This window comes from Rhinatrema bivittatum, chromosome 11, assembly GCF_901001135.1.
Source record: "Rhinatrema bivittatum chromosome 11, aRhiBiv1.1, whole genome shotgun sequence".
Taxonomy (NCBI): Eukaryota; Metazoa; Chordata; class Amphibia; order Gymnophiona; family Rhinatrematidae; genus Rhinatrema; species Rhinatrema bivittatum.
Window position 1 is genome coordinate 55,258,034 of NC_042625.1, and position 22,564 is coordinate 55,280,597.

A 22,564-nucleotide genomic window follows, 5' to 3' on the forward strand; every position below is an offset into this window, starting at 1 on the left:
TACAATTTTTGATATTCACTTTAGCAAAGCTTTGAGTAAAATTCTAGCAGTCAATTCTTCCCACCTTATCTACAGCACCATTCTGATTATAGGCTTCTAGCAGCATAGAGTAGGCCACACAAAGCATTTTATATTTATCATTATTAATGTAATAACATTCAAATTCCATTTCTTACAATAGCCTGGTCAGGAAGCCCAAGATATATGGCGACACAAGTCTATGACAGGTAGCATTGATGCTTGGACAACCAGTTTAAAGTCACAAGGCTCAAGCAAGTTCTTTAGGTCATGTAAGACTTTAAATTTGAAAAAGCCACTTCTGGTCACGGACTTAATATAATGATGGAAAGAGAATCTATCCATACCCCTAGGCTTTTTAGAAAAGGCAAGATAGCCCTGAACAAATTTTGTTTATACTATGTTGGTAGGAGCAGCAGAACAATTGGAATGTTGAAATACTAAAGACTCTGTGTTTGAAATATTTAGAGTTTGTGTTGGAGCCACTGGTTTAATGGCTGACAAACAAATTCCAATAACAATCACTGTCTCAGCCCAAGTGGGACTTGTTTTGATATAGAACTGCATATCATCAATGTATATTTTGTATCTGTCACAAAGGGTTGTCAGAATCTCACAGATTGGGGTTAAGTAAATGTTAAAGCAGATAGATGTTACACTTATTTATGAATGTTTGTTTTTTTTCTTTATGTGTATATTTTACTGTTGGTTTTCTAAATAAAGTTTTTTTTTTGGTTTTTTTTTTAATTCTTTATTTTGCACTTTTCAATATTTGATACATTCAAACATTTGGCATAAATACAGGAGTAAGGATTAATCAAACATAAATGTTTATCCTAAACATATTTTCAAGAGCAAAAGGTTTCAAACTCAAATTCTTTCCTCCATGTTACCACACTAGAAGGAGGGGATGCCAGAGCAAACAATTACGATACAGCAGACTACGTCTGAAACTATTAATAAGTGAGAGGGAACACAGAGTTTCTATCAATACTCCAACTTTCATTAGATGTTACTTTCAGCCACTATCCCTTGGTTCCGTCGACTCTCAAGGTATTCAGCTAAAGATTCAGGCTCATAGTATATAAATTTTTCACCACCTGCTTTCAATACACATTTACAAGGAAACCTGACATTTGCTTGATACCCAAAGGTTCTTGCTTGATTAGCAAGAACTAAAAATTTCTTTCGTCTCATCTGTGTCTCTGAGACATCAGGGTAGACCCAAACTTTTTGTCCCAAATACAACATAGATCTTTTAGTTAAGAATATTTTAAGGACATTATCTCTATCTTCCAAATATTTAAATTTAACTAATAAAGTCCCACGCATCTCTACTTGAGAGCTGTACGAGGTTTCTATTAACTCCGTCACGTTCAATGAAGCTCCTTCTGATGGTATATTTCCTTGTGGAAGTTTCTCTCCTTTTCTCAAAAGAAAATAAGCTTTTTGGATTAAGGGTGTTTTTTCTGCAGTTATTGAAAGTATCTCTTGGAAGTAGTTTTTCAATTGCTCCTTTGGAGAAGTCATTTTACATTTGGGAAAGTTTATTATTCGTAAATTGTTGTATCTCAATGAGTTTTCAATGCTTTCCACTTTCTTTTCAAGCAAGTTTTCTCCTTTTATTATTGCTAGTTGCACCTTCTCAATCTGGCTTATTTCTTCCTCTACTTTGGTCATATTAGTAGAGTGTTGGTTAATTTCTGGAGTTAAATTATACAGGGAAGTTTGCATATCTTTTATATTTGAGGATAGATTTAGCATAACTTTTTGCATAGTCATTATTGCCTGCCATATAGATTCATTGGTGACAACTTTAGGTTTTTCCAATGATAGAAGAGGAGACAGATTTAAAACTTGAGGCATAAGAATACCTTGATTTTCTTGTTTCCTCAGTCGTGGCCATTTCCTTGGCTGGTCCAGCTTCTTTTTCGCCGGTCCCTGCCCAACTTTCACCGCCATTTTCCTCTACCCGGGGAGAGGAGGTAAGAAAGAAAACCTCCTGGTCTTCTATTATCGCCGTCCCTCTAAATAAAGTTTTAAAAAAATTGTGGGCCTAGTGCCCTATCACTGCCACCTCCTGCCTCACCCTCCATCTGAGAATATAAAAATAAAAGGGCTGGTGCCAGTCTCACTCCACTCCCAAGTCCCATCAAATTTGTAAAAGCCTCTGGGACCCTCTATCACCCCAACCCTTCCAGTGCCATCAATGTGTACTTTCTTCAGCTCAGATAGTGGTAGCAACCTACTGTGCCCTGGTCCTGATGTTTCTGCCATTGCTAGGGAGCTACCAAGGCAGCATATGCTTCCAGTATATTTCCACTGGTAACAGCAGAAGATCCAGGCTAAATAATGGGGAGCCTTGAAGCTACTGTTTGGAACATGAGGAGTGGGAGTGAATGGAAAGCAGCATATCAGTCCTTATTTTTATATTTCTCAGATGTTATTTCTCAGATGGAGGGTTTTGTGGGGAGAGACTGCAGTCTTGGCCTAGCAGGGCCCAGGATTTGGAGCTCGAGGCCTGTGATTTTTCCTACCCCCCCCCCCCCCCTTTCTTTTTTTTTTTTTTTTTTTAACCCTGCAGCTCAACACTTAACCGGCTATATTCTTTTGAATATAGCTGGTTAAGGATACAATTATCTGGCTAACTATAGCTGGATAACTTTACATCTAACCAGTAATATTCAAAATATCCAGTTAGGTTTAAAGTTATCCAGCTGCGGTTAGCTGAATAACTTTAATCAGGAATATTCACTCCTAAGAAATTGCCATGCTGGGTCAGACCAAGGGTCCTTCAAGCCCAGCATCCTGTTTTCAACAGAGGCCAAACCAGGCCACCTGGCAAGTTCCCAAAAACTAAGTCTATCCCATGTTACTGTTGCTAGTAATAGCAGTGGCTATTTTCTAGATAACTTATTCAGCTAAAGTTAGCTAGATTAACTGTTTCCTGTGTATTTGAATATTTGGCCTCTGGTAGTCTAGGAAAGTCTATTTTCAAAAGAAAAGCTGTGGCTATCACATTACTATCTAAAAGCAGCTAGAAATGTCTCCCAAACAAGACTTTTTTATTTATTTATTTTTTATTTTTTGCAATTCTTTTTCTGAGCCTTTTTTTTTTTTTCTGATTTCATTCTAATGAAATCTAAGTGGAAAGTAATTTTGTGGGATGGGCTGGCTCTCAAGATTTTTTTATGTGAGGGAAAAGAAAAAAAAATGTGTTTTCCCATAGGAAATAGGGGTAAGGTAGACTTAGATGGGCTTGCTTCTCCTTTAAGCTGGAGAAAATATAATCCGGGTGCATGCCCCAGAAAGGTGAATAAAAGCTATGTAACTAGGTGGTGACTAAGCCTTTGGAAGTAGAGGTGGAGAGGAACTTTATAATGGAAAGTATAAGCCATTTCCACCTTTTGCTTGCTTGAATATCTTTATTTGGGTCTTTGCAAATACTTTTTCATCATGTTTTTATGAAACAATTGATTATGGGGAGGCTATTTTGCCTCCTGGAGGCCTAAATCTTTGTAAGTAACTGAACCTCAATTGTCTGCCACTGCAGAGTTAAAATCCGTGTGCCTGATGGCATAAACAAACTCCTATATTCTGTTTTTCAGCTACTATGTGCTATGTCTCGTATGCCTCTGACCAGGTTTATGATATGGTAAATCACCTACTTTCAAGATTTTATTAATTGTAATATAATCTCATATTGTTGGATAGAAAGTGTAGGTAATGTTAGTACCAGAAATATAGAGTAACTATTGAATGGAACCTTCCACTGTAATTATTATGAACTTTATAATTACTCAGACTAGGGTTGACCAGAGTTCATTTTAATCAGAACAGGGACTTATTTAGTTTGTCTAACAGGTTTTATTGAGAGTTTTTATCCATTAAAATATATATAACAATTGGTTAAGTGATTTAGAAAGTTAGTAGTAGTTTTGAAATTTCTGAAATAGCAGTATAGTTTTGACTGCATAGATTTAATTGAATAACCACAGCTATCTATCCCAAACTTAAGGTAACTTCAGACCTCTTAATTAAAGGTTGGCTTGTCCTTTCATTTGGCATTTCTGTTCATCTGTTTGCAGGTCAGGAAAGCTTAGCAGCTGGGCTCTGGCATTTAGAGTCAGCTTCTCTTCACTTTGGAGGTCAAGAGGGTATACAGGCTGGTTTCTTCTCGTCCCAAGGTTGTTGTCCATTGATATTGGTGAGAGCTGTTGGATGGCATGATGCGGAAATCCCAGTTTTTTTATTTCACTCTTACAACAGTGAATTTGTGTAATGCATGCACAGTCAATTCATATTAATGAGGGCCAAGCTCAGTTCTCTGATTGGGAGTTTCACTTTTTTTTTTGTTTTTATAAATGTGAAGAGTTCGTTAGCATAGAGGATTGCATAGTCTCAGACTGACATTAGCAATTAGAATCTTCCAAGTAGAGCTAAGGGACAGTGTGGTGGCAGTGCCAAGGATATATTTTACAACCTAGTCATTCTTTCCCGTGGGCCTGGATTTCTCAGTCCCAGCATAGGTAGAATAATGTCGATAATGTTTGCTGTCTTTCCATTTTCTTTGGTTCAAAGAGAACAAGCTCCTTTTAAAATAGTTGTAGAAAATGTTGATCTGAATTATCCCTAGTTGGTGGCCAGCCGAGCCAGTACATGGGCTCCCTCTCATGTTCCAGCACCAGTATTTTGCTTCCAGCTCGTCCCCCCCCCCCCCCCCCAGTCCATCAAACCTAGGGTCATTTCAGCCCTTTTGCTGGGGGGGGGGGGCACTTAAGGGAGGGGGACAGGGCCTCCTTTCCCTTCCCAGCCATGTGTTTGGGGTGCTTCATGGCTTGCTTCTGGGTCTATCGCGGCAGGCCATGCAGCGCGCAGTAACATTACCGCCTCGGGCCAGCATGCTATTGGACAGGCCTGGGTGGGGGTGGAAAGCGTCACGGTGATCATTGCCGACGTCACTGTGCGGCTGGTCCAGCATCTTCTCACATTGGCCCCTGCCACATGGTGCATGGGGAGGAGCATATGGCAGCCAAAAGGGGAGAGGAGCTCATCCCTCTCCCCTTTTGGTGTGGTGTCTCCTGCGGGCAGCCTAATTTTCCCTTCCTCTCTTTCTCCTTTCTTCCCTCTCTGTTCAGCTTCTGGATTTTATTTATTCAGTCGTTTGTTAGATATAGGTAAATTTGAGTGTTTTGTTGAATAATTGTTGTGGTGGTGTCTGAGCCTCGGGGGAAAGGAAATGGTGGGGGGCAAGTCCTGGTGGCTTGAGTGACGAGATGTCATCCATCAGACTTTGGCTAAAGTTTATACAAGACCTTAAATACACAGTGGGCCTTGGCAATGGGGCCACTGGGGTTGCCCTCAGGGTGCATCGCCTTGTTGACCCTGGTGATCAGTGCCTGGATTAGAACTCTTACAGAACCCCCAGCAGGATGGTGGGGTGGGGTTGGGAAGGTCATGGTTTTGAGTTTAGGACCTAGTACCTGTTTTGTATTAATTGTCATAATAAAGCTGCAGAGAGATATAGAGAGAGATATATTCCAAATTTAAAAACAAGACTCCTGTTTTTCCTAGCGTGTAGCCAGATGGACTCAGGACCAGTTGGTATTGTGCTCTTCTGCTAGCAGATGGGAGACTGAGTCAGATTTCAAAGCTGACATCACTCTAAGTATACCCCTGCAGTAATCTCAGCTCTTCAGTATCTCTCCATCTCCTAGCAGATGCGGACACTATCCCACACACTAGAATAGTATTAAGAATTACAGCAAAGAAGAAACAAAATTTACCTTAAGGAAGGTCGAGCCCTGCTCTCCTGCGGTGATACCTAAGGGTCCCTCTCCCAGTTGAGAATTCCTGAGGTTGATCTCTGATATCCCTCAGAGGTGTGCCTTGGTCCGGTAGTCTGTTCCCGCTGTGGACTTAGCCCCCAGTGTGGCTAAAAGGCAGCGGGTGCAGAAACAAGTGTGGCGATGAAGGTAATTCCCTCTCTTTCCGCAGCTGGAGACTGTCCGACACATGATGGGTAAGCGCTGAGACCTGGTCTCCAGAGCTCGGATTGCCGCTCCCTGGCGAGATTAGAAGGGAGCACCGATCGGGTTGAGCAGCCCTGGTCTGGCTAGGTCCCGATCCGGTGCAAGGGTCCACACAGGTGGAGACCCTCGAGGGGGCGCCATCTTACACGCGAGGTTAGTCGGCTCCATCTTCCCTTCTCTTCCGGCGGGGCAGGCCGGGTGGCCGAGGCGCCTAACTTGTGCGCATCCAATAGCTTGTGTGCTCATAGCAGCGTGCACAACTGAGCGCACCAGGGCACATATCTACATGCACAGCTGCGTTTACAACTCACGTGCGCAAACACACAGACAATGGCACCGGTGCCCCCAGAAGGCACTCTCTTTGCACAGCCTGCCACATAAGAGCTGCGCAACCTGAATTGGAGTCCTGCCTTTATCAACATTGCGAAGAAGCCCGGGGGGGAACCAAAACCTGGTCCCTTACGGTCAGTATATGGTTCCGGAACTACTGACGATAGCTCCCCGGACCTATGCATGTCCGAGATGGCTTCCCCACAGGAGGGCACCTTTGGGGCCCCTACTCTGAATCCTCCTTGGGTTAACATGGACCCAGGGACCTTCTCCTGGTTGGAATTTTTCCAAGGGCTGCAAGCCTTCGTTCAGACAGGCTCAGCCCCTGCTGGAAACACAAGATCCTCCCAGTCTGGCTCGGATGCCTCGAGACATGCTTCGCCTAACCAAGAACTTCCTTAACAGGGACCCAGACACCTCAGATGAGTGACTCCCTGGAAGAAGGAGAAATCTGTCCAGGAATGGAACCATACCGAACCATGCTTCGCTTCTTCCACAAGGACTAATTACCAGCCCTTGTTTCCCAGACTCTGAAGATGCTGGGTATTCCTTGCACTGACCCTATGGCGGAACCAAAGAAGAACCTCATCTTGGTGTCCCTTTGTAAGGCCTAATGCTACTTTCCAATGATGGAAGCCATCCTGGAACTGATTGACCTGGAGTGGGATGCCCTGGAGGCCAACTTCAAAGGGGATCGGGCCTTGAAAGCCCTATACCCTCTAGAACCAGCGACCAAAGAACACCTGCATTTCCCTAAAGTGGACGCTATCGTCTGTGCAGTCTCAAAGTGAACAACGATTCTCGTTGAGGGAGGGGCTGCATTGACGGACACTCAGTACAGATGTTTGGAATCCATCCTTAAGCAGGCCTTCGCAACAGCAATGACACTGCAGATTGCTTCCTGCTGCGCACTGGTGGCACATTCCTGCTTGCTCCTCTCGAGAGAGGCAAATAACTCTGGAACGTATACCAGTGAGACGATGGAACCTGCGGCAGCCTTCCTCACGGACACAAGCTCAGACCTGGTGCGCACCTCAGCCAGGGGCGTTGCCTCTGTAGTAGCAGCCAGAAGACAACTATGGCTACGGAATTGCTCTGCGGATGCGACATCTAAAGCGAATCGCACAAGAATGCCTTTTAAAGGATCTCCCTTGTTCGGAAGCGAATTGGAGAAGTTAGCCAGCAAATGGGGTGAATCCCCAGTGCCTCGACTACCAGAAGATAGGAGTAAAAGATCTCAGCGTCCCACCCCCAGAAGAACCAAGGGCAGAAGATCGCAGCGCTTTAGACCCTACAGGAACTCGCAGTTCCAGGCACCTTGTCCCTCCGGATGGTCCCAGTCTTTTCGGAACAGACAGACCAAGAGGGGAGCAGGCTTGGGGACAGGCTCCAGCTGGGCTCCACAATGAGAATGGGCTGACCCATCCACAGGAAGAGGATATAGGGGGTCGACTGGCCCTCTTCTACCAAAGATGGGTCGAGATAACGTTGGTCAAATGGTTTCTAAACATCATTTGAGAAGGTTACTCTGGAGTTCCGCAGCAACCCTTGAGACAAATTTATGATGTCACCCTGCCACTTCCACTCCAAGAGACTGGCAGTAGAATCCACCCTAACAAGACTACTCAGTCTGAAGGCAATAACTCCGGTTCCCACGCCCTAACAAAATACAGGGCGCTATTCCATCTATTTTATCGTTCTCAAGAAGGAAGGATCGTTCTAGTCCATCCTGGATCTCAAGAACGTCAACCGTTATCTGCGGGTTCTACACTTCCGCATGGAAACTCTTCGCTCCGTAATAATGGCAGTGCAACCGGGAGAGTTTCTAACTTCCCTAGATCTTTCCGAAGCCTAACTCCACATCCCAGTCCATCAGGATCACCAGCGCTTCCTGCGCTTTGCGATACTGGATCACCATTACCAGTTCTGAGTGCTACCTTTCGGCCTAGCAACCGCCCCCAGAACTTTCATCAAAATCATGGTGGTCATGGCGGCAACACTGAGGAAGGAAGAGATCTTGGTATACCCTTACCTGGATGACTGGCTGATCAGGCGAAGTCTTCGCAAGAGAGCCGGCAGGTGACCAGCAGAGTCAAGAGCCTACTGCAGGAACTCTGAGTCGTGAACACGGGCAAGAGCAGTCTGTAGCCCTCTCAATCGCTAGAGTACCTGGGAGCCTGTTTCAACGCCAAACAGAACAGTCTTCCTCCCCCCTCCTCCGAGGAGAAGGAAACTGATGGAACAATTACGACGATTGATGACCAATGCACGCCCCAAGGTATGGGATTATCTGCAAGTCCTCTGCCTCATGGCATCAACCCTGGAGGTCATCCCTTGGGCAAGGGCCCAAATGCGACCGCTCCAGCACTCCTTACTGTCACGATGGAGCCCACTATCCCAGGACTACTCAATTCGCCTCCAACTACCAGCAGAGGTACGTTCTCAGCTCCAGTGGTGGCTACAGGAAGACCACCTAAGCAGAGGAGTAAGCATATCCCCACCGAACTGGATCTTGCTCACCATGGATGCGAACCTGCAAGGGTGGGGAGCCCACTGTCAGGAACTGACGGCCCAGGGACAGTGGAACAAGGAAGAGGCGGAATGGAACATAAATAGCTTGGAAGCTCGAGCAGTCAGACTAGCGTGCCTGCGATTCAGCCACAGACTCCGAGGCAAAGCAATTAGAGTTCTGTCAGACAACACGACAACGGTTGCTTACATCATCTGTCAGGGAGGAACCAAGAGCCAGCAGGTGTCTGTGGAGATAGACCCTCTCATGGCATGGGTGGAGATAAACCTACAAAGAATCTCGGCCTCCCACATTGCAGGAAAGCTCCTCAGCAGAGAGAGCCTGGACCAGGGGGAATGGATGCTGTTGACCATGGCCTTTCAACTGATAGTAAATCACTGGAGTCTCCCAGCCATGGATCTACTGGCCACCTGTCTCAGTGCCCAAGTCCCTAGGTTCTTCAGCTGCAGATGAGAGCCACAATCCCAAGGAATTGACACTCTTTTTTTCCAGACTTGGCCAGAGGAAGACTTATTGTTTGCCTTCCACCCCCCCCCCCCCCCCCCCCCCCCCCCCATGGCCACTACTGGGCAGGATCATCCGCAAGATAGAACATCACAGGGGACTAGTTCTACTAGTGGCCCCGGATTGGCCAAGATGACCATGGTACCCAGATATGCAAAGACTCCTTGTGGGGAACCCTCTATGCCTACCTCCACACAGGGACCTTGTCCGGCAGTGCCCGATTCTCTCTTACGGTTTGGCCCTTGAGAGGAATCGCCTGAAGAAGCGTGGTTATTCAAGAGCCGTGATTGACACCCTGCTCAGAGCGCGCAAGGTCTCCTCATCCCTGTCATACATACGGATCTGGAGAGTATATGAAGCCTGGTGTGAGGATTCTCCCATGGACAGCCAAGATGCCCATGATCCTGGAGTTCCTATAGGACTGTATGAAGAAGGGGTTGTCACTCAACTCCCTCAAGGTCCAAGTATCCGCATCTGGTCTGCTGCAGAGCCGAAGTGGACGGCATCCAGCTATCAACCCATCCGGAATTGTCCCGCTTCCTGAAAGGGGTTAAACAACTCCAACCACCCCTAAAGTGACCGGTGCCTCTATGGAATCTCAATCTAGTATTAGAATTCCTAGCTGGGGCTTCCTTCAGACCAACGTGTGGTCTGCCACCAGGTCTCGTAACATTGAAGACTGCATTCCTGGTGGCAGTATGTTTGGCTCGTTGCATCTCCGAACTTCGTGCACGATCTTGTCGGGAACCGTTCCTGAGATTCACACCTGGAACTGTAAAACTACGCACTGTCCCCTCCATCCTACCGAAAGCGGTTTCAGAGTTTCACTTGAACCAAACCATCTCGCTACCATCTCCAGATGAACATAAGGCTCTGAAGACTCACACCTCCTTTGCCATCTAAATGTCGGCAGGCTCCTAGTGCAGTACCTGGAAAAATCGGAACCAGTGCGCAAAATAGACAGCTTGTTCTTCACAGTGGGAAGAAACAAGGAGAAGCGGCCTTGTGGGTGACCATAGCCTGCTGGATCAAAGAAGTAATCAAGGCAGCCTACATAGAGGCAGGAAAGCCCTTATCTCTACAGGCTAAGGCTCATTCTACGAGGGCCCAGGCAGTTTCTTGGGCAGAAACCAAGCTGCTGTTGGGTGGCAACGTGGTCCTCCATACACACCTTCTCTAGGTTCTACCGTCTGGATGTTCAGGCCCGAGAAGACACCGCCTTCGCAAGGGCAGTATTAAGTGGGCCACGGGCAGCCTCTCGCCCTGTCCGGGAGTAGCTTTTGTACATCCCATTGGACCTGAGTCCATCTTGGCTACATGCTAGGAAATGGAGAAATTACTTACCTGATAATTTCGTTTTCCTTAATGTAGACAGATGGACTCAGCATCCCGCCCACAGCTGCCCCAGAAAAGGAGAACCTCGGATAGCAAACTTTGAGACTAAGCAAATACGGGTAAGCCGCAGCCTACCCATAGTTTGTCCGGTGTTGGCATTAATTGGTTGAGTGCACTGGCGGTTTCCAGTTTGGAAATTAGTTGAACCAGTTCAAGTTTTACTCAAGTTTAATCAAGTTATTTAAGCAAAAATATATCTACAATGGCTTTTCGAAGAGAATACTGAAGAGCTGAGGTTACTGCAGGGGTATATCTAGAATGACGCCCGCTTTGAAATCTGACTCTGACTCCCATCTGCTAGCAGAAGAGCACAGTACCCATTGATCCTGAGTCCATCTGTCTACACTAAGGAAAACAAAATGATCAGTTAAGTAATTTCTCCAGTGTTTGTGATCCAAGCATTGGGAGGGGCTGTGTTCCCTTCTTGCAGCTTTAATTGGAGCAGGAGTGGCAGGCAGGCCTGGGTGCTCCTGTTGTAGAAGAGGCACTAAAATTCTTGGTTCCATCTTTCTATAGTTGTGTTTTGGAGGCTGGGGAAGATGGAACTGACTTTGTTATAATCCAGTCCTATTTAACTTGAGGCTGAGAAAAGCCTCATTGGGCTGTTTGTGATTTCACATTATAAAACTATATGGTTGAATGCAGCTTAAGTTTTCAGTATTTCTCTTTGAGTCGTGCCTGCTTGTAATAGCTCATTGATTAAGGAAATGTTAATGCTTATGGATGCATTTTTTTTTCTTTCCATATTGCACAGTGATTGTTTTTGGGTTTGTTTTTTTTCAGATGAACTGCTGTAATGTTAAAATTTAAACATGTACCACGGAGTACAGTGGATTCTGGCTCAATGGAACCACTCGCCAGTCGTGCTGCACGTCTCCATCTTCTCTTCCAAGTAAATTTTATTTGAGCTAGAAACTAGTAGTTATTTTCCCTGACATAATTCTTCTTCCCAAACTGTGTATGAATAAATCTTGCTAGCACTTTTTGTAGCTGCTTGTATCTTTCCTTTGTATAGAACATTATCAGTTTTAGTAAAAATTTTCTACCTGTTTTCTTTCTAACAAAAAAGTGCTCTGCCAGATGTTTTCTTCATTTCCTTTGAATGAAATTGTGTGAAACACCATAAATTCAAAATCTCTAATGGCCCTCTGGAGGAATCCGTGTAAAAGCTCTATCCCAACCTGTGTCACTTATTATTATTTTTTTCCCCCCACAGATAAGTAGGCTGAATTAGCCATGCTGTCTGGGAAGTCCTTCAGGGATGGCTGGGCGGAGCTTAACCAAGCTGACAGAGCTTTGCTCTGTGAGGCTGTGCTTCCTTTCCCGGCGGCGCTATCTTCTCAGTCTTTCTTCTGCGCTGTAGGCTGCATGTGGAGCTTGCTCTCTCCTCAGAGATCCATATTTTTTATTTTTTTGAGAAGCAGAAAGTTTAGGATCGCGAGCATGCCACCACGGCCGCCAGGGTTCAGATTTTGCCAGTGCAGCAAAATGCAGGGAGGGAGCTGTCTCAGACTTCACCATCCTCTCCCTCCCCCCCCCCCCCCCCCCTCACCCACACACCATTCACTGGCTGGGACATGGGGAAAGTCAGGAGTGAGGGTCAGGCAGCTCCCCCCTGTCTGTGAAGCCAGCCTCTCACTAGTAATGCAGGCGGGATAGGGCACTGCATGTAGGAAGATCACAACACCCCTGGTATTAATAGGGATAGGGCACTGCGTGCAGGAAGATCACAACACCCCTGGTGTCAGGGTTAGGGCACTGTGTGCAGGAAGATCACAACACTCCTGGTATTGATAGGGATAGGGCACTGTGTGCAGGAAGATCACAACACTCCTGGTATTGATAGGGATAGGGCACTGTGTGCAGGAAGATCACAACACCCCTGGTATTGATAAGGATAGGGCACTGTGTGCAGGAAGATCACAACACCCCTGGTATCAGGGTTAGGGCACAAGTTCTAGTCACATTGACTGATCACATTACTTTTTTTGTCAAGCTACCAACTGTTTCCATTTCCCATCCCCCATATATTGTCAGTGGGAACCTTGGTAACATGAATAAATAAGAGGGCAGCCAATAGGAATACATATTCATTCCTTAACTGACCTGAAAAGTGTCAAATTGTATCATTTTCTGTTAGTGCGCACTAACAATGGTTAGTGCGCACTAACTCCCGTTAGTGTGCACTAATCGGAAAAAACAATTTTTTAACTAAAAAATCGTGCCAAACACGATTTTCTTCTCCTGCCAGACGATTTCAATCGTTAAGATGATAGGGCACACGATTCACATACCTAGTAAGCATAACTAATTCCTTAATTTTAATTTTGTGTAACCAAAATAATTATGTAGATGCTGCGTATTTCCATTATGTGTTTGCATTGTGTGGGAATATACACCATTCTTGGTACAGAGACCTAAACTTCCCTGATTTGACTCCATCTTTTGTTTGTATATCCAGGGAAAGCCACCTTGTGTGTCCCAGCAGCAGGTTTCTCCTCTTACTCGGGAAGCACTGATGGATTCCATTTTTGTTCTCTTTGAAGAATGCAGTAACCCTGAGTTAATGAAGATTAAACACATAGCTAACTTTGTAAAAAAGTGTAAGTTGAATTGAACAGTTGCAAATGTATAATGTTAAGATGAATTGACTGTTATCTTAGTGTTTTAAGATAGAGCCTGATTCATCCTTAAAATATCAGTTTATGATTTAAACTTCAGGTCATCTGTCTTTTTTTTTTTTTTAAATTAGGAGACAATTATTTCCATCATTTAGAATTAAGTGAATGGATATGCTGTAAGCAATCCATCATAACTTCACTTTGTCCTCATCACTAATCATGACAGTTGGCCTTTTCTAATTTTTCTGTTATGACAAACATCTAGAAAGCTGTGTATGTACCCAGATGTGTGGGAAAGGCTATGTTTCAAGAAGTCAGTAATTAGATGGGAAAAGCTAATGAAAGTACATAAGAACATAAGATTTGCCATACTGGGTCAGATCAAAGGTCCATCAAGCCTAATATCCTGTTTCTAACAGTGACCAATTCAGGTCACAAGTTCCTGGCAGGATCCCAAAAGGTGAATTTCCCAAAGTCCACTTAATATTTGTTTATGGATTCTTCTCCAGGATCTTGCTTAAACCGAGCTACACTAATAGCTTTTATCACATACTTCAGCAACAAATTCCAGAGTTTAATTATGCATTGAATAAAAAAGGTTTACTGCAGATAAGCAGGCTGAATTAGGCATGCTGTTTGGGGGACAGCAGAGGTGGAGCTTCCTCTAGCTGACAGAGCTTTGCTCTGTGTGAGCCTGCACTTACTTTCCTGCGTGGCGCCATCTTCCCTCAGTCTTGTCCTTCTGCGCTCACAAGTCGCACACAGAACTCCTTGACTCCCTTGCTCCATCTCTCTTCAACTGTTCTTAGACTTCTCTTCTACACCTGGATGCCTCCCAGGCTGCCGGGCTTCAAATTCTGCCAATAGAAATGATGGCAGAAGAAGACAAATGGCCCATCTAGTCTGCCCAGCAAGCTTTCACACTTTTTTTTTTTTTTTTCTCATACTTATGTTACTCTTGGTCCTTAGTAACCTTTTTGGTTCTGTTTCCCTCCCCCTCCATTAATGTAGAGAGAAGTGTTGGAACTGCATCTAAGTGAAATATCTAGCAAGCTACACCCATGTTTGTTTACCCAGACTATGTAATTCAGTCCTTGTTGGTGGTTGTCTGCATATAGATGCACTTTTCTTCATTCCCCCTTACCACTGAAGCAGAGAGCTATCGGGTCGATACAGTATCGTTCGGTCGAAGATTGCCCGTCTGTAACGTGCTCGGAGCGCACAATTCGGGCGCGTAAGGCGATCCAGCGATACAGTCTCCAGTTTCACGCGTCCTTAGCGCTTCTTAAAACAGACGCATAACCCTTTCCGCACGCGGCATGTAAATGAACGAATTAGCTGTATAATGCTGTATAATGAAGGAATTAGCTATTCCCCTCCGATACCGTAACGCGCGCTCAGATTATCTCCTTAGTAACCCGCTGTTTTGCCGCGGCCTTAACCTGTTAGTTTATCACCTCCCCCTAGTAGGTGTTAGGACTGTGAGTCTAGTAACAAATCCATCGACACCGCTTAAGATACTCAAAAACAATAAAACACAATAAAAAAAAAAAAGCGATACAGAGATGATCGAGAAAATGTAATGCTGTGGGACACACAAAACCTGTCAGAAAAAAAAATAAAAATTTTTAAATACCTGTCGGAGGGCCGCGTGGGTACAGGCGGGCAGCGGGATCCGGGTGGTCGCGTGTTAAATCTAGGCTGCGGGCGGGTGGGCGCCTGTTCCAGGCGGCGGCGGGGGGGGGGGCGGGTGGACGCGCATTAGTTTCAGACTACCGGCGGCGGGAGCCGGGGGGCAGGTGGTCGCATGTTAAATCTAGGCCGGGTCGCACAGGCGCGCATTCATTCACTGCCGGTGGGGGCTGCCGGAGGCCTGTGCGACCCCTGCGATTTGGCGCTCAAGGCGTGACGTCACGGCATGTGACTGCCTTGAGCACCGAATTGCAGGGGTCGCACAGGCGCGCATTCATTCACTGCCACCGGCAGTGCTCCGAGCACGTTACAGACGGGCAGCCCCCACCGGCAGTGAATGAATGCGCGCCTGTGCGACCCAGCCTAGATTTAACACGCGACCACCCGCCCCCCGGATCCCGCCGGCCGCCTGGGCCCACGCGGCCCTCCGACAGGTATTTAAAAATTTTGTTTTTTACACTACACTTCCTGGTGCCTGTCATTTCAAATGTCATTTGAAATGACAGGTACCAGCGCACCCAGGTTACTGTATAGGCACTGTATTAAGCGCCTATACAGTAAAATGGGTTGCGCGGGCATAACCCTTCCCTAACGCTTTACAGCTGCGGCATGCATTTGCATGCAATTAGAAGAAAGTATCAGGCGCTAGGTCAAGAGAACTGTGCGTGCGGGGAGGAAGGGTGCGCCTGACACTGCCGCACTGTTTCTACCGCGGCCTTACAGTATTGAGCCGTATGTTAGATATGCATTGAAAGTGAAGTATCAGGCTTATTTGGTTTGGAGTAGTATCTGCTGTAACAAGCAAGCTACTCCCTGCTTTTTTGTAAATGGAAATCTTTCTCCCCCCCCCCCCCACACACACACACACACATTACCTCTTGCCGTTGAAGCTTAGAGCAATGTTGGAGTCGCATTAACTGTGTATGTTTATTGAATAAGGGTATTATCTCCGGTAGTAGCCATCATTCCCGCGAGCCATCCACTCTTCATACACTTCCTCTAGACTTTATGGATCCACAGTGTTTATCCCCTGCCCCTTTGAAGTCTTTCACAGTTCTGGTAAGCAAACTTGCTTTTTTCCGTAGATAAGCAGGTTATTTAGCCATACTGTCTGGAAGTCCTAAGTAGTTAGGTTACATGCAGTGCAATATTACTAGGGTATAGATGCAAATCATCATTTGTGGACAGTATGTTTTTGGATGTGATGTAATACTGATCATCACTGTTCTCTGCTGACTAGAGATGTGAATCGTGTGCTCGTCTTAACGATCGGGTTCGGCTGGAGGGAGAAAAAAATCTGATCGCTGGAGATGTGAATCTGAATTGGTTCCGATTTACATCGTTAATTTTTTTTTTTTTTTTTTTTTAGTGAGGCCCGACCCTTTAAAATTAACCCCGTACCTTCTCCCCCGAACCCCCCAAAACTTTTTACGAGTACCTGGTGGTCCAGTGGGGGGGCGGGGACCGATCTCCTGCTCTCGGGCCATTGGTGCCATTTTGACTGCCACTCAAAAATGGTGCCGATGGCACTTTGCCCTTATGTGACAGGGTATCCATGCCATTGGCTGGCCCCTGTCACATGGTAGGAGCACTGGATGGCCGGAGCCATCTTTAAAGATGGCGGCGGCCATCTTTAAAGATGGTGGTAACGCCGCATTTCGGAGCTGCAGGCGTTATCTTGCAGGGAACCGTATCTCAGATTCACTGACATGGGTGTCACCTTGCGCACAGTACCCTCTTTTCTGCCCAAGGTGGTTTCGACTTTTCATCTTAGACTGTGGAATTTCCTTCCTTTTCTCAGGATGTCTCTCGGGACCTACGCAAGCTTGATGTCAAACGCTGTCTGATGCGTTACCTGGAGGTAACCAATGAGTTCCATCTCTCGGACCACTTGTTCGTCCTTTGTCGTCTTAGAAGCCATACAACCTCTCTTAGAACCCGACCAATCGCCCACTGGTTGAAAGCCACAATTGCCGCAGCATACATTGGAGCAGGACAAATGCCTCCTCTGGGAGTCAAGGCCCACTCTCTTCGCTTGCAATCTGCATCCTGCGCGGAAAGCTCTTCCGTCTCTTCGCAGGAGATCTGCAGGGCAGCCACTTGGAAGTCACTCCATACATTTGCTCGTCACTATCGTCTGAATGTCCGGTCCTCGATTTGAAATGGGCCTGCAGCTCGCGGGTTGAAAACCGGACGCTCAATTTTGCCGGTTTCCGAACCCATGGCTGTCAGTGGGCTCGAACAGACGCCGGCAAAATTGAGCGTCTGCTGTCAAACCCGCTGACAGCCGCCGCTCCTGTCCAAAAAGAGGCGCTAGGGACGCACTAGTGTCCCTAGCGCCTCTTTTTTTTTTTTTTTTTTACCGCAGGCCTTAATTTAAATATTTTAGTTTACTGTATCACACGCACAGGACAGCGGGCGCTCGCCCACTCTCCCGAGAACTTTACTGTAACGGCCTGACAGTGTAGGACATACTTTTGAGGAAGTGATTGATGTGGAAAAGATTAAATCTTAGAAATAGATGGCTAGCTAATTTCTGAGAGTTGGCTGGAAGCCATGCATTTAAGTGCTCATTCTGAGGTGCTCCCAGGCCATAAATTTCAAGTATGAACCCTGAGAATTTTCAAGAACCAGAGTATTTCTCTAGATCAGTGGTTCCCTAATCGGGCCTGAGGGACCTCCAGTCCAGTTGGGTTTTCAGGATATCTATAATGAATATGCATATGAGAAATTTGGACTGGAGGAATTGTGGAGAGGTAGGTACCTATGTACATGTGTGATGGTCCTGCTATCATGTTCAACGCTTTTGGAAAATGGTTGTTTAACTTAGGCATACACTATTTATTGCAGATATCCTGAGTACCTGACTGGCTAGGACAGGTTTAGGAACCACTGTTCTAGTTAGATTGGTGTATGACTTTCAGGGTTAACAGTTTGATTTCCATTTTAATTTGTCCCTGGCAGCTTCCTCCTGGTCTTTTATACATTTAACTTGACCAGAATTTGATCTGGAACCAATGGCACAAAGAGCCTTCAATCATTTGTAGTGTAAACCTCATTGTGCAAACACTGTAGACAGCGGTATATAAGATTTTAAAATAAATTCACTCCTTTGTGGATTTATTTTACCATTTCTATTTCTTTCTCCTCTTCCATCTCATCTCGGCCATTGCAGAGACAGCAGTTCCCTCAAACTCAGTACGCTTGAGCCAACTAGTAGGTGTCGCCCTTGAGAGCTGACAGGAACCCCTTCCCTCTTAGGATTGTGAATGCTGCCTCCTTAACATCCTTGATCCCCCTGCTGGCCTGAGGAACCAGGTCTAGGTATTTGAACTCAGGTTTCCTATTCAACAGTGCAAAATGCTGCTGTAAATTTATGAGATCAGCCTAAATAAATTTGCTTTCTTAATGGAACAAAGAGGGTCACCATATTTCCCAAATAATTTTTTTTCTACAGATTCCAAGACAATAGCAGAATTACGGAACCTGCAACCCAGTATAAAAGATTTTGAAGACAGCAGTCTGGTTGGATGTGGCCAATTTGCAGAAGTACGGGTGGTGAGAGAGAAGGTGACAGGAGATATTTATGCCATGAAGGTGATGAAAAAGGAATCTCCGCTGGCACAAGAACATGTATGAGCATTACTTATTTGCAATAAATATTGATGTAAGGGGAAAAGAGAATTAATTTGTTACTTTTGGAGACTAGCCTACTAGCTTTCATTTTGTAGTACATTCAAACTTTGAAAAATTTATTGTCTTATGGTACAGTATGTTATGCTTTATATTTTCTCATAGATAAGCAGGCTGAATTAGCCATGCTCCTCTGGGCATCCTCCTGGGCGGTCTGACATGGAATCTTCTCAAAGTATACAGAGTTGTGCTCTGCACCTGCATGACCGTTCCCGCGTGATTCCCCTCCCCTGTTCAGTTTTCGATTATCCCACACAGCTCAGAGTCGAGCTTCTCTTCTCTCATGTATTTTTTCCTATTTTTCTCTCTTCATTTTAGCTTCCACACACTATATAGTGTACCCCACAAAGCACTTTTAAGTGCTACTATGCCTCCGAAGATACCTGGATTAAAGTTCTGCCAATGTGGCAAAATTGTGTCTGTCACAGATGGTCATAATTGCTATATTTGCTTAGAGATGGACTAGGACTAGACTTCCTGCTGCAACTGCAGCAGGATATCTCCGCGGGCCCAAAGGCAAAGGGCTGAAAAAAATGACTAAATTGAGGGGCAACCAGTTGGGTTCATTTGCCCCAACCCCCCGATCAATGTAATCGTTACAGGTGGAAAAGAGGAAAAAAAACCTTCAACAGGTAGAAGATCATCTTCTCTGGAGCCTCATCCAAAAAGTAAGTGTTCCAATAATGCCAACAGGGATAAAAACGATTCGGGAGCTAAAACCCAAAAAGCCCTAATATCTTAAAACAAAAAATAACCCTCAGGGGTAGCCTTGGAGACAAAGACCGCCAAGCAGGGCAAGGACCAAGGCAAAGCGCATGACTCTGAGTCAATCAGCGCACAGGAAGTGTCCAGAAGGTTGAAGCATCCAGCGTCTGCGTCCAGGGCACGGGGAACCGAGTCGCCTGACGCAAGAACTACTGACTCAATCGCGTGAAGTGTCGAATCGATTGCACAGAAACAGTTGACGCAAGAACTGCATCGCTCAAAGAAAGACAATGCGCGACTCACTACCAACGCAAGTCCCTCCACTTCTTGTATCCAGTAAGAGAACTTCATGTCTGCAGTCAAAGCATCAGAGACCCAGGGACCAAACCGTAATCAAACAGATCATAATGTACAAGTATGCAAAAATAAGGAGCTTAACATACTTAGATGCACATAACGCCAGCCTGTGGAGTAAAAAAAAAAGGATAGGCAGCCCATTATAAGAAAAAACAATGAAAAGTTAAAATCACATGGCAAAGAGAGGTACAATAATAGAAAACCAGAGCCATAAACATGGTAACATGTATAAAATGAGCCTCAGTGAAGAGCCAGTAGCCAGACAAGATCTAACGGGAGCAAAAGAAAAGGGAAAAACCTCACACACTTGGGTGTGAAAAAACAGTGTTTCAAAAGGAGTTTCTCGACAAAACGCTAATGACTTCCCTTTGCAACTTGACAAAAAAAAAGAGAAACTCTAAGTGCATGCGATCTGAAAACTAGCAAACACATTTCAAAAGAATGAGGGCTCTAAATCGCTGCAGCGTAAAAACTGCTGATTAAAGAAAAATTAGGCAGCTTGAAATAGCACTAAACGTCAGGTCACCATTTCCTGCACCAATTCCAAGGTGGAGAGAAAGGAGACCAGATCTTCGGGGTCTCAAAGGTCTTTGTATGGTTATGCCATGTCACCCTCATCCGTGTTGGATACAGGAGGCCTTATCTGGCCCCCCCAGAGGCCTGCAGACAGGGATGAAGAGTCAAAAAGGCTTTATGTTTTGCTGCTGTAGTTTTGGCCAAATCAAGCACAAAAAGAAGCATATGCCCCTGAAACAGAATGGGCGACTTGGTGTGCGCTGTGGAAAGCACTTCCAGAACTTGAGGATACCAAAGCAACTTAATTATAGGCCTCGAGAACAGAGAATATTTGAGGCCTGTAGGGAGTCTGGTGGGCCTGCTCTGTCTCAAAAGGTAAGTGAAAATTCAGTTGAAGACATTCTGGAACCATTGTGGATAGAAATTTAATCCTATCAGAACCTTCCATACCCTCTGGAACTCCAAGGATGCGCTTGTTGCGGTGATAGTTCCGGTTAGCAAGGTCCTATGTGTTTTTGCAAGCGGTCCACTTTTTGAACCAGTTGAGTGATGTAGTTTGGGATTCCACATCTTGCAGCCACACTTGAAAAAGATGTAAGTTGCTGAGCCATTGTTGACAGGTCAGAACAGATTTCCGCCATGGTTTCCTTGTTTACGTGAAGCATGTCTTTAAGTTGCTTTAGCTCTGTAACAACCAGGTCAGCAGATGCCATAGGTTTAGTGTGCGCCGATTTATCGGGAGATGGGGTGTCTTGCTTCAATCGTTTAGTACCGGCGACCGCTGCGAAAGCGGCCTCTATTTTTACCAGATTTTGTGCCGGATATCCCCAAAACTCAGGAAAATAAGGGAACCAGGAGACACTCACAGATAAGGAGAGTGATATAAAATATAACTTAGATCTTGAGGAGCAGTTGAACAAGCAACCATCTTGTCACTGCTGAAGAGTTTACCCCAACTCTGCCCCTTTTGTTTTTACTGCATACGTGCTTATATGCTTGTAACTTGCAGCTTTTAAAATAGTGTTTCTCATGCTCAGCCAATATATTCATGTATATAGAAATGACTGCAGAAGACCAATAGGCCCATCCAGTCTACCCAGCAAGCTTTCATACTTATTTTCTCATACTTACCTGTTACTCCGGCCGCTGAGTTCAGGGCCTTTATTGTACTTTTTGATTCTAATTTCCTTCCACCCCCACCATTGATGCAGAGAGCAGTGTTAGAGCTGCATCTAAGTGAAGTATAAGGCTTAATGTTTGAGGGTAGTAACTGTTGTTTCGAGCAAATTACCCCGATGTTTGTATACTCATACTGCTCAGATCAATGCCTTGTTAGATGTTGTCTGGATGTAAATCCTGTTTCTTCATTCCCCCCTGCCGTTGAAGCAGTGAGCTGTGCTGGATATTCTTTCCAAGTGAAGAAACGGGGTTAATTGTTTTGGGGTAGTAACCGCTGCAACAAGCAAGTTACTCCCATGCTTATTTGTTGACCCAGACTGTGCTACCTTGTTGGTTGTTGCCTGAATGCAAATACTCTTTTCCACATTTCTTCTTGCTGTTGAAGCATAGAGCAATGTTGGGAGTTGGATTAACTGTGTGACCGTTTTATTGAATAAGGGTATTAATCACCAGGTAGTAGCCGTCATTGCCGCAAGCCACCCCCATACCTTTTCTCTTCATTCCCATCCTCCAGGCTTTACAGATCCACAGTGTTTGTCCCACGCCCCTTTGAAATCCTTTACAGTTTTGGTCTTCACCATTTCCTCCGGAAGGGTGTTCCAGGCATCCACGACCCTCTCCGTGAAGAAATACTTCCTGACATTGGTTCTGAGTCTTCCTTCCTGGAGTTTTAAATCGTGACCCCCGGTTCTGCTGATTTTTTTTTTTTTTTTTTTTTTTTTTTTGTTCCCCAACAGAAAAGGTTTGTCATTGACTTTGACTTTGGATCATTAAAATCTTTCAAGTATCCTAATGTCTGTATCACTTCACCCCTGCTCCTTCTTTCCTCCAGGGTATAATATTAATGTTCTTCAATCTCTCCTCATAAAAGTCAGTCAATGAAGACCATCCACCTTTTTGGTCGCCCTTCTCTGGACCGCCTCCATCCTGTCTCTGTCCCTTCAGAGATACAGTCTCCAGAACTGAGCAGATTACTCCAAGTGAGGCCTCAC

At 45.3% G+C, this 22,564-nt stretch overlaps 1 protein-coding gene across 12 annotated transcripts in view; it reads left to right on the plus strand.

The window, feature by feature from the left end:
- Positions 1 to 22,564, plus strand: part of CIT (citron rho-interacting serine/threonine kinase) — a 424,741-nt gene that overhangs the window by 57,266 nt on the left and 344,911 nt on the right. For 10 of the 12 annotated variants that reach the window (XM_029571779.1, XM_029571774.1, XM_029571781.1 and 7 more), the window contains exons 2-4: positions 11,593 to 11,701; positions 13,271 to 13,412; positions 18,580 to 18,755. In XM_029571779.1, coding sequence (XP_029427639.1) covers positions 11,606 to 11,701; positions 13,271 to 13,412; positions 18,580 to 18,755 — 414 coding nt within the window. In that variant the 5' untranslated portion in view covers positions 11,593 to 11,605. Of the gene's footprint in view, positions 1 to 4,106; positions 4,226 to 11,592; positions 11,702 to 13,270; positions 13,413 to 18,579; positions 18,756 to 22,564 lie in introns of all 12 variants that reach the window. The other 2 variants (XM_029571775.1, XM_029571777.1) reach the window with 1 other exon arrangement.